Genomic DNA, 12134 nt, shown 5'->3' with positions numbered 1-12134 from the left:
CTAGTGACCCAGCATAGGGCAGGCTGCAGAGCTGGCAACACCCCTTTACCAAAAGTCTGGATATTTCTCTAGGCTCCCAATTGGAGGCCTTGCACCTACTCAGCAGTGCAAGGCTGGGCCCATGCCTGCATCCCTAGAACTAGATTCTGGTCACTTCATGGGATAGGCCTTTGCTGTGGGTACAGTCACCAGTACTGCCCTGCTAGGTTAGAGGGCAGGACAGGCTAACCAGAGACTCCTCCCAAGCCATCTAATGCTCAATCCTTGCAGCAGGTGGCACCCTTCAAAAACGCTCACAGACTGGGAAGTTGAGCACCAGTTTTTTCTCCCTGAGGAGGAAGGATAGGAGCAAATGAGAAGAAATGCTCACAGCCTTTTGCTGCCCCTCTCAGGGGAAGAAGGGGCCATCTAGATGGAGAGACTTCAGACTACTTGATAGTCAAAAAAACAGGTCTCCCAACAGTGAGTTCCAAATAATATGCATTGATGTGTATACTCTCCCACAGAGGTGAAGCTTAATCCCCATCCCCAACAATCCTTGCGCTTCACCACCCCTTGAGGGTGAGCTGGACTTAGTGACTTGCTCCGAAGGACTAGAACAGGGACAGAGAAAGAGAGTAGATTACATGGAGAAGCCTGGCAGACATCACTTAACCAACTGGCAAAGATGAGCACCACCCATGGTGTCCTGTGCACGTCACCCAGACCTGACTGGAAGCGGTAATAAAAGGTTGGTTTTTATTGGTTTCCACAGTATTCCCACCAAAAACCCCCATCCTCAGGCCAATCATGACACAAACGTCAGATAAACCCAGATTGGGGGATATTCTACAGGCTACCTGGACAGTCCTCAAGACTGTCAAAGCCAAGACTGTCAGAGTCAAAAACTGTCACACAGCAGCAGACTCTGAGGAGACAGAATGGCTAAATGCAGCACAGTATTCTGGATTCGTCCTGGAACAGAGAGGACATGAATGGAAAAATGGATGAAGTATAAATACAGGTTCAAGTTTAGCTATTATTAATGTATTTATGTTAGTTTCTTAGTTTTGACAAATATGCCATAGTTATGCAAGATGTTAACATTAAGAGAAGCTGGGTGAAGGACATATTTAAACTATCTTTGCAACTTTCCTGTAAATCTGAGTTTATTCCAAATACATTTTAAAATGTTTTTTTTTTTTTTTAAATGCAGTTGATCCCAAGTTTGTGAAATGTAAGTATGAGCATGCATGCATAAAATTGTTATGGAGGGACCAAGGAGGGTTTTGGTCTTTTTTGTCTGTATTGTTAAGTTTGCAGAGGACATGTAGACATGTCTGTAGAGAGAAGAAATTAGAGTTGTTTTTTTTAAAACTCTCATCTCCAACAACCAGTCTTGGGCATCCTTCACCAGATACATGCCCAGAGGTACCCTTCACAGTTTACACACACGGGGACAGGTCCAAGGCCTACAGAGTAATAAAACATTTCTGGATACAGACCCCTCTGGTCTACAAGCCTTATGCCACAGGCTCAGCAGGACCCTGACAAGGGCCTTATCCTTCTCTGAAGGTGTTGGACCCTCATGGATGGAAGCTTTAAGTCTCACAGAGCTGTTTCTCAGAACTTCGTTCTTACTCCCCTGGAGAGGCTTTACAGAGGGGATGGCTACGGGGAATGGGAATCTAGCCCTAACCCTACAAAACTGAAATGAGAGGATTTTTTTTTTTCTGCCAGCAGCAGAGACAGCGGCCCTTGGGAAAGAGGGCTGAGCACCGGTTGGGATGGGGTAAGAGAGAGGGTTCAGGTTCTCCCTGGCCAGCTTAACAAGTCTACTTCTGTTTTAGCAAAACCTTTATGTGAAAATTCAGATTTACCGAAGGGTTAATTCATCCTGAGGAGCTCTTCCTCACTGTAGAAACACAGACATCAAGTAAAGCAGGTAAGCCCCGAGCCTCTGGCATACCAGTCCCAGAGTAGCTAGGATGGCCACATGATCATTTCCCTGGGGACATCTGTTATGTCTGCATCCCTGGCTCCCCAAGGTGCCCAAAGGACACCTTCCTACCTTTGTCGTCTGCTTCAGGGTGGCAGGAAGATTTGTGCTCATCTGCATGGATCAGGGGTTTAGGGAGTGAGTCTCTAGTGATTTAGGAGGAAGAGTAACAAGAGCCTGGAACATTTATTTTAATAAAACTTTCTCAAGTTTGCAGGAAGCTAGGACCAAAGACTTCTTGGGGAGACATTGATATTTGAAAAACTAAAACTGTTTTACGTCATTTGGTTCTCTCCCCTGCAGTTCATCTTGGCAAGCCAAACAATCACTGAATTGTTTCCTTGGAAACACCAAGCTGCAGTTTGGATTAGCAGAATCAAAATAGAAACAAGGCAACTTCAAGAATAAATAGGAGCTTTGGAACCTGCTAGTCACCAACTGCAAGTTCAAGCTACAGCACAAGGCATATGAGAAGGTAGGCCTATCCAGTCCTATAAGGAGGGGTTTCCAGGTCCCCTGGCTGCATCTTACTAGGTTGATGCCAAAATCACTAGAAACCAGCTCTGTATGTTTACTGGTAGACTTTGTAACAATACTTAAGGCAGGAGATGGTCTGTAGAAGCTAGGAGAGGCAGGGGGCCAGAGGGCAAGGCTGGGGAGGAAGGAACAGGAAAAAGGAGAGATGAGTGAATGCTGAGTGAAGGTCCAGCAAGGAGCAAAGGCCACAGCTGAGGCCTGAGAACAGAGCAACAGTTCTTTCAAGAGGGACAATTCAAGGATGGCAAAGGGCTGGAAATGGTGACCCTGCCCTTAGCCCCATTCAGATTGCAATATTCCCCATATTCCTGGGCATGGCTATCGAGCCACCCAAATTTAGACCTGGATTCTTACCAGGCGAGTTCTGGGGGCACTTGTAGTCAGTAAGCGCCTGCCTCTGTGTTGCTTTAGCCAGCACAGTCAGGCACACAAGCCTACCTTCTCATCTCTAGGTCTCAGGGATCCTTCCTCCTGCTTCCTGCTCACCTCACCAGGAGAATGAGGGAGCCACCTCCTGCCCACTTGCCCTATCTCCTTGGCGTTCTCCTGAATCCTGCACTTCCAATCCCAGGGAAGACTCAAGAGGGTCAAGAGGCCAGGAGGAAGGAGACCAATAACCTGGGGGGCCTGTGCCCCTCACCCTTGCACCCAGAAATGTGCTAATAGGGCAGCAACACCATCCTGCCACTGGAGGAGGTGTGAACTGTTAATGATCAAAAAAATTGATGAAAAGGATTTACAAAAGAGCCAATCTTCCTCCTTCTGCATGACCAGCCAGGAGCTCACTTGGTACAGAGGGGGACCTTCTCTAACTGAGGCACAAGAAGTTTAATACGGCAGTGAAAACCAGTGAACCAGACAAGTAAACCAGGGAGGCAACTGCACCTGATCTTGGGTAGTTATTGAAAAGGCTGTCCTCCTGAGACATTCTGAAGCCTTCTCCCTGGGGTACATTGGAGGATATTAATATTTTAGATTTTAGCTAAATATTTATAGGGGGACAAAGTTTTACTCAGGAAATCTAGTTAATAATGGATTCCAGCCCTAATGGGGAAGGGCTTTCTGTGCTAGGCCAGCTGGAAAATGCCTGATTTGATGGAGAGTTTTGGCCTAAGGCCTGGCATAAAGAAAAAAAAAAAAATTTAAAACTACTCAACCCTTGTAGGAAGCAGCTCTTTTTTTTTTGGTCTTTTGTCTTTTTGTTGTTGTTGTTGTTGTTGTTGTTGCTATTTCTTGGGCCGCTCCCTCGGCATATGGAGGTTCCCAGGCTAGGGGTTGAATCAGAGCTGTAGCCACCGGCCTACACCAGAGCCACAGCAACGCAGGATCCGAGCCGCGTCTGCAACCTACACCACAGCTCACGGCAATGCCAGATCGTTAACCCACTGAGCAAGGGCAGGGACCGAACCCGCAACCTCATGGTTCCTAGTTGGATTCGTTAACCACTGCGCCACGACGGGAACTCCGGAAGCAGCTCTTTTGTTTTGTTTTCTGGGCACTTTGTGTGGGAGCTGGCCTGGGAGAGAGGAGTGGGCATTTTATAGGAAACCCTTAATCAGGAGCCCTTTGGAACATCTAAGACCAAAAAAAAAAAAAAAAAAAAAAAAATTGCACAGGGATACTGGAGAGACCCAACTTTCAGGAAGGGCTGCCAGAAGCTGTTTGAATGATAAGCAAGCAATCCCTGCCCTCAGTAAGTATCAACTATCTACTAGTACCAGACACTTTCCTGGATGCTGAGGATACAGTAAGGATGAGGCAGATGCTGCTCCTGCTTCTGGAGTTTATATTCTACTGTGCAAGTTGGGCAAAACAAAAAAAAATACTGATTTGATATTTCAGTTGGAACTATCTGAGGAAACTTAAAACAAGTTAAAGGAATGGGCAATGAGTAGGACAAGCCCCTTCAGAAGAGGAGGGTTCAGGAAAAGACCACTCTGTAGGTGACATCTGGGGGGGGGGCTATGCCCACTGCATATGTTAAGTTCTGAAGCAGAGATTGAACCCATGCCACAGCAGTGACAATGCTGGATCCTTAATCCACTGCGCCACAAGAGAAATCCCTGTAGGTGACATTTAAATTGATACTTGAATGCCAGGGCAATTAGGTGCTGCAAGTGGCTTCATTTCCATCCTCAGACTGTCTCTGGGGTTGTATCAAAGGGCCTTAGGTGGACCCTGGGCAATAGACCTCTCATAACATCCACCCTGTGTAGCCACATACATCTCTGTTAGTATCTGAGGAGCCAAAAATGCTGCGTGTTCCAGGGACATGCCTGGGCTGTGTCATGCTCACCAAATTTGGCAGGAACACAGCAGGTTTTTTTTTTTTTTTTTTTTTTTTTTAAGCCTTAGGAATAAAATAAGAAACAGAATATCCTTTTCTGATGATTGCCAGAGACAGGCAGTGCAATTTTAATTAGCCCAGCCTTGTTAGGAGATAAATTTACTGCTCATTCTACAAAAACACCCAGCTCCTATAACACTGAGTCACTCTGACCTTTGACTTTGAACAAGTGAAATGGTTCTGTAGAAATACAGGATTTCATAACACAGCAGAATCAAAGAACAGAGGGTCCTGCTGTGGCATTTCAAAACTGGACAGACCCTTCAATAAGAAGGCCACAGTCATAAATACTGGTGGTGTTCTTTCAAGGGGGTCTCAACTTTGAATTAAAATGTTTAAACTTCTCAGAGTAATAAAACATTTCTGGACACAGACCCCTCTGGTCTACAAGCCTTATGCTAAGCACTCCACAGCCACCGGTAGTCACTTTGGGAAGGGCTGGGTTCCTTCCTCCTGTGCCTTCCTTGCACAAGCAGAGCACACCAGTAGGGAAGGCAATGGATGCTGGTAGAGGATAGGGTGTATATCCAGTGAGACTCGGAGGGAGAGAAGAGGCCAGGGCAGCTTGAGGCAAGAGCCCAAGTCTGCACTTCCTTGGCCTTAGAGAGGACTGCTGCCATTGGGAAGCAATTGCTGCCACTTGAAGCTGTCCATGAGGGTTTTTACTTTCATAAGAAAAAGAAAAATTGAGAGGTCCCACTGTGGTGCAGTGGGTTAAGAACGTGACTGCAGGAATTCCTGTCGTGGCACAGCAGAAATGAATTCTACTAGGAACCATGAGGTTGCAGGTTTGCTCCCTGGCCTCGCTCAGTGGGTTGAGGATCTGGCATTGCTGTGCACTGTGGTGTAGGTTGCAGGTGCAGCTTGGACCCTGAGTTGCTGTGGCTGTGGTGTAGGCTGGCAGCTGTAACTCCGATTGGATCCCTAGCCTGGAAACTTCCATATGCCGCAGGTGTGGTTTATTCATCTTGTGATGTATCATCTTGTAATAAAAAAAACCCCATGCATCTTATTTATTTATTTATTTTTTGTCTTTTTGCTATTTCTTGGGCCGCTCCCGCGGCATATGGAGGTTCCCAGGCCAGGGGTCTAATCAGAGCTGTAGCTGCCAGTCTACTCCAGAGCCACAGCAACCCAGGATCTGAGACGCATCTGCAATCTACACCACAGCTCACGGCAACGCCAGATCCTTAACCCACTGAGCAAGGGCAGGGATCAAACCTGCAACCTCATGGTTCCTAGTCAGATTCATTTCCGCTGCGCCACAATGGGAACTCCTAAAAGTTTTATCTTTATTTTTGATTTGATTATCTTGTATTACAAACAAAATACATATATATTGCAAAAATTCAAAAATTTCAATAAGATATGAATGGAAAGCCAAAGTTTCATATAGGCTCACTGCTCCCCAGGACCCACAGCTGCTTTCATTGGCTTTAAAAGAGTGATTGAAAACAAGACAGAGTGGGATGAGGGTGGGGAAACTGGAAGAAAAGTGGAACTGTGTGGCTGTGAAGAGTGCAGCTCCCGGCATTTGTTTGGCACATGTCACCTCTCTTTGACAACTTTAACACTCTATTTCTCTGTTCATAAGTCTGCCTCAGTGTGCCCTGTAATAAGTGACCACTGACCAAAAAATGCAAATGCTGTGGCAACAAAACTGGATACAAATAATAATTAAAAAAAAAAAAACCAACCTGAGACTCAGAAAAGTATTGGTCATGTGAAGGAAATGTTTTGAAGATGAAAAACGCTGTTTTTGAGAGTCATGCTGCCAGAGTAACAGTTTTGTGAGAGCCCTTCTGCTATTGGATATTCCATATGGTAAGCAGCCCTCCTTGTACCTGACACTGTACCCTCCTCCTGTCCCACACCCAGGCTGCTGCCCCAGTTATCATCGTCACCATCTTCACACTTTTCATCCCCATAAATAAGGATGAACTTATCCCTTATGCCTTATCATAGGCAGCACCTGGTGCCCAGAATGCCTAATCTGCTCTCCAGCCCTGCATTGCCCACCCACCCCCATCAAGCACAGCCTCTGCTCCTGAGGGTCCTAAGCAGACTTCTGGGACTTTCTGCTGTCTGCTAGCCCAGGAGTTCTGTGATTTGTCTTTCCAGCTGAGGCCAATAAGCCATTAGCTGAAGTCACTGTGGGCTGGTCAGAAGCCATCATCACTGCTGTCAAAACCCAGGTCATAGAGCGTATTCTTCCCTAGCTCCTTGCAGAGAGGGGGCTCTCTTCCGAGATTGAGGTCACTGAACCAGCTCATCTGGTGGTCCCCCTGAGAACTGCAAGAAAGCAGGCTGTTGTCTTGGGAAGCATGTCCACTCAGCTGCAAGAAGTTCCCTTGCATTGACTTTACTGTCTTAGTGGCCATAACTGTGCCTCCCAGAGCAGAGCAGACTGGCTTTGTGGGGCTCCTGGGGCCCTGAAGATGCAAGGACTGAGCAAGGGCTTCCTGCTGCCCCTGAGGGGGCCTTTGTGGGCCAGAAACTGGAGGCTGAGGATATTTAGAATGGGAAACACAGGTTTTGCTTGTGGTTTGTTCTTGTTTCCTGGCTAGAAGCCTGCCTCTGGGGGCTTTCCTCTGCTGCTTCTTGCCTTTCCTCCCTCTTTCTACAGTTCTGCCTTTCTGTCCATTCACCAACCTTTGTTCGCAAGAGTCACACAAAAACATGCCTTTGGCTTGACATTTTTGGCAGGTGTTCTTAATGCTGGCTGCAAAGTTGTTTAAGTCCAGGGATATAAGCTGTGAGGCTCCTTGGAAAACCAGGTCCCTTTCACTGGGAACGTTATGGCCCAGGATGCCGGAGGCTGTTTTAGTAATAGCCCTATTCTGGCAGTTGGTCTGCACTGCCTTGTCCTTGATTTGCTTGTTTCTTTTGCCAGTTCCAACTGCCACCCGTGTAGCTTCTTCTTGGAGAGCATCACTCTTTGCTCCCACACCCCAGACATCAAACTCCCCAGGCCTCAGGGAGCCCACACTAAGATTGCGTGCAGTAGGGAGGGCTTGAGTTTGCCACATAACTGGTTCCTTAAAGGCATTTTTTCCCTGCCTGGTGAAATTGATGCTTTGGGCCAAAGGTGGTGAGGTCTGAGAAGTGCTCTCTTTCAAGTGTCTTGGTATCTGAGGGACAGAGATCAGTTGCTTTAGCTCAGCTAGGACACTAGGCATATTCAGCTGGCCTAGCTGTTCGGACAGCTGCTGCAAGTCCTTACTTTGCTGGGCAACTAAAACTTCAAGTTGCTTCAGGTTGGACTTCATTTCTATAAACTCTGCTTGTCTCTAAAGAAAGGTGTGAGAAAAAGATTTAGAGACAGTACAATTCAAAATGCACAATAAAATGTGTGACCAAAACAAAGGATGGGTCAGCAGAACCAAACATTGTCCTCTGCTGGATACTATACTGGGGAAACATGGCTACACTCTGGAACAGGGCCCCTAGGGTCCACATCGTGTTGGAGAACCAAGGCGGAGGAAGCTGGCCTCTGCCCTGGCCTATTAGCAGGGGCCTGTGGTCACCTCTGTTCTTGGCTAAAAATTTGCAATTTTAAAGGTATCTTTCTAGGTCTTAGTAACAAAGCCAGAAACACACTTGAGGAAAGGGGTCAGGGTTTACACTTACAGCTTCAAATCTCTTTTGTAATTCAAGGATGGCCTGCTTCATGTTGCCTTTGTCCTGCATTGTTTCCAACACCAGATCACTCTGGGCTTGCGCAGTCTCTTGCACTAAATACAGAACAATGACAATTCACCACATGAAGACTGTGGTTTGCCCCACCTTGCCTGGGCCACAGTGGTGGGGAAGGAGGAGATGTAACCTAACATGGGCCAACTGAGCCTGCCTGCCCTGCTAGCAGCCACATTAGCTCTGGTGAGTAGAGGAAGCCAGAGCAGGGTGATTTCTCCACTGTTTCTTCTTCCCTCCCTGAAAGCATCCTGGCCAAAGCAGACTCAAACTCAGCATCTGCTGGGGATTCTGAAACCTGTTGCCCAGATGGCAGCACCAATCTCCTTTGGCCTGCCTTCTTGGCCCTGTCATCATAGGGATCTTTCTAGAATGTAGATATTATTGTGCCTCTACTGAAATGGTCACTGAAACTTTCAGTGGTGCGACTGACCAAGGTTCTTGGCCTTCTTTAATCAATAGAAATTGCTAAGAGGCCAGACAAGAAATTCAGGGAAGGCTTTATTAGGGCCCCTGCTGCAGCAGCAGGGAGCAAAAATGGGTAAAAAGTTCCCTTGCTGACTCACTGAGGTGGGCAAGCTGGTTCCTTATATGAGGTGAGGGTAGGGGTGGGTCCAAAGATCAGGCCAGAGGGGTGACTTAGGTCACTTGCTCACCCCTTTGGTGGTGGTGTATGCAGGGTACATGCACACAGAGTACCCTGCTTTTGCTTCAGAAGTGGCAGTTGGGTTTTTTTGGTTTGGTTTTTTTGGTCTTTTTATATTTTGTTGTCCATAATTTGCCCCAACTGTGCATGTAAACTGTTGTTTTTAGTCCCATATATTTTCTAATTTTGTTGCTCAAGGAAATGTTTGTCCAGGTGAAAGCACTAAAGCAAAGGGTCCCAGGTCCCAGCCTGTCTTCACCAGTACTGGAGCTTCCAGGCTGTTGCATGGGGCCAGGCCTCTGTGCCTGTATCCAGCCATAATTCACATAGATGGCCCACTATGTTCACTGCCAGCTTTTATGACCTCAGAGAGAGCCACAGCTGCCCTCCACCTCCCTTGAAGACTCACCAAGACCAGGTAATTGTGGCCCAGGCTTCTATGGAGTCACTGCTTTTGCCCTGGGACCCAGTGCAGGTGAGACCTTATGTGTGACCTCCAAAAATGAAGTCTGTTTCCCTGAGTCCTTTGATGCTCCTGAAATCAGGCTTCACTGGCTTTCAAAGCCAAATGGGGCCTTCTCTTCCCAATGCCATACCCCTAGGCTGGGGAGCCTGGCATGGGACTCAGAGCTCTCACTCCTATGGAAGAACTTCTACAGTATAATTAATTCTCTAGTTTGTGGGCTGCCCACCCTGGTGGTAAAGGATTTGATTATATCGCGAGTACACCCCTCCTACTGTCTCAAGGTTTCTTCTTTATGTCTTTGAATATTAGAGTATCTTTTTTTTTTTTGGTAGATTCCAGCCTTTTCTTTTTGATGGTTTTTCAGCAATTGTGATTTTGGCATGATTATGAGAGGGGCTCAAGGACCTTTCTACTCTGCTGTCTTGTCTCTGTCCTTGAAGATGATTTTGTTTTATTTATTTCTCTTTTAGTGATTTGACAAGCACTCCATTGAGGTGAGGTCATATTCTAATATTTTTCCACCAGTGGACAGTGATTTTCCTTTAATGCTATAGTTTTGTTCTCCCTGCTGTGCTAATGAAAGCTGCCTGAGAAAAGGTCTGGGAGCCTCTGTGTACAAGAGGAGTTTGCTCAGGAGTTCCCACTGTGGCCTAGTGGGTTGAGAATCTGACTGCAGAGGTGGGGGTTTAATCCATGGCCCCGTGCAGTGGGTTGAAATGATCTGGTGTTGTTGCAGCTGTGTAATAGGTTGGAGCTGTGGCTCTGATTCAATCCTTGGTCTGGGAATTACCATATGTTGTGGATGTGGCCATAATTTTTTAAAAAGGAGGAGTTTACTCAATCCCCCCCCCCCTTTTTTTGTCTTTTTGCCATTTCTAGGGCTGCTCTCACGGCGTATGGAGGTTACCAGGCTAGGGGTCTAATTGGAGCTGTAGCTGCTGGCCTGCACCAGAGCCACAGCAACGCAGGATATGAGCCACATTTGCAACCTACACCACAGCTCATGGCAACGCCGGGTCCTTAACCCACTGAGCAGGGCCAGGGATCGAACCCTCAACCTCATGGTTCCTAGTTGGATTCATTAACCACTGTGCCACAACGAGAACTCCCTCTCCCCCTTTTTAAAATCAGGATACTCTTCCCACTTTTCACTCACTGATATCACTCCTCCACAAGATGTGTCCTGGAGCAAAACATGTGCACATAAGCAGCACCTTCCTGTTTTTATTTAACAATGAATAAATATTTCCATTCCAACATGGTTCATATAGATGGACCATCGTAATTATTTGTGCCTTGCTCAGAAAGGCATTTTTCACTCTAAAATTATAAAGATATTGCTCAAGTCTTTTTATAGTTGTGATTTAATCATCACACAATGTATAGACTCATATGGAATTAATTTTGATGTATGGAGATATTTATTTTTACCAAAAGAAACATTTTCTGATTTTGATAGTGTCCCCTCCTTTTTATTCTCCTAATGGTCATATTTTTAATAGAACTTATACCTATTAGGTGAAAGTGCAGCTCTCTACTAATTAGCCTACCCAAACCCAAGATAAAGTGGGATGTAGATGGCCTTGGTAATTCATTCTATTACTCTGGTCCTCAGCTGAAGGAGTTAGATTAGATGGCTTGGAGTGATCTTCTTGCTGTACATGCAGAATGTGACTAGGGAAAGGTTTCATGAACTCATTCTGTGAAGGCATGAATTATGTAATAACCCAAGACAGCACTTTTACACTGTATCTTCACCCTTCCCTTACAAGTATAGTGAGTGCATATTGAAAGCCTGCAGAATGCACTGACTGGCAGGTTCAGTGCTCTAGGCCACAGATGGGCTCAGATCTGGTGTTGCTGTGGCTGTGGTGTAGCTGGCAGCTGCAGCTCCAATTTGACCCCTAGCCTGGAAACTTCCATATGCCGCAAGTACAGCCCTAAAAAGAAAAGAAAGACCTGACTTTCCAGTTAATATAATGCCACAGTGTTTGTTACTATTTTCCTATCAACAAGGCTCTCTTGAGCTTTATGTTCTTAAAATGAAAGACTTGTCCAAGGTGAAGGATCAGGATCCTTATGCCTCCTTATGCCAGACTCAGTTCTAGTCTTCTCTCTGCCTTGATCCTATGTTGGGGCCTTGGGCACTTCCATTCCCTATTCTGGGCCTTAAATGCCACACCTTTGCTTCAATCCCCCTTTTTGAACTTCACCAGTTTTAAAAGTAACCAAAAAGAGTGCTTTCCTTGCGCACTTATAAATGAGTTATTTTATCACGTTAAACAAATGAAGCAACCCTTTTCCTTCTGCTCTTTGTCTTGCTACTTCTTGTGAGGGTTAATAGCCCTAGGCTTCCAGAACTGGTTTTCAAACAGATGCACGGTTGCCCTGTGTGTGGGATACTTAGGTTGGAAGCCAAAAGATAGTACAGTGCTTCTTTGCAGACAGATGGGGATTAATTTCTAAG

General features: G+C 46.2%; 1 protein-coding gene across 6 annotated transcripts in view; it reads right to left on the bottom strand.

Annotated features, from left to right (window-relative positions):
* Positions 1–6132: 6132 nt before the first annotated feature.
* The window catches only part of IHO1 (interactor of HORMAD1 1), a 42275-nt gene continuing 36273 nt past the window's right edge, over positions 6133–12134 (bottom strand). For all 6 annotated transcript variants that reach the window (XM_084988304.1, XM_005669538.4, XM_084988307.1 and 3 more), the window contains 2 exons: positions 8493–8596; positions 6133–8152 (listed from right to left, as the gene is read on the bottom strand). In XM_084988304.1, the coding sequence (XP_084844430.1) occupies positions 7025–8152; positions 8493–8596 (1232 nt within the window). In that variant the 3' untranslated portion in view covers positions 6133–7024. The remainder of the gene's footprint in view (positions 8153–8492; positions 8597–12134) is intronic.

Source organism: Sus scrofa, chromosome 13 (assembly GCF_054392235.1).
Source record: "Sus scrofa isolate SSC_HxYL_T2T_F1_AM1 chromosome 13, Sscrofa_HxYL_maternal_Yorkshire_Landrace_v2.0, whole genome shotgun sequence".
NCBI lineage: Eukaryota > Metazoa > Chordata > Mammalia > Artiodactyla > Suidae > Sus > Sus scrofa.
Note: the sequence above shows the minus strand (reverse complement) of the source record. Positions and strands in the feature narration are given on the sequence as shown.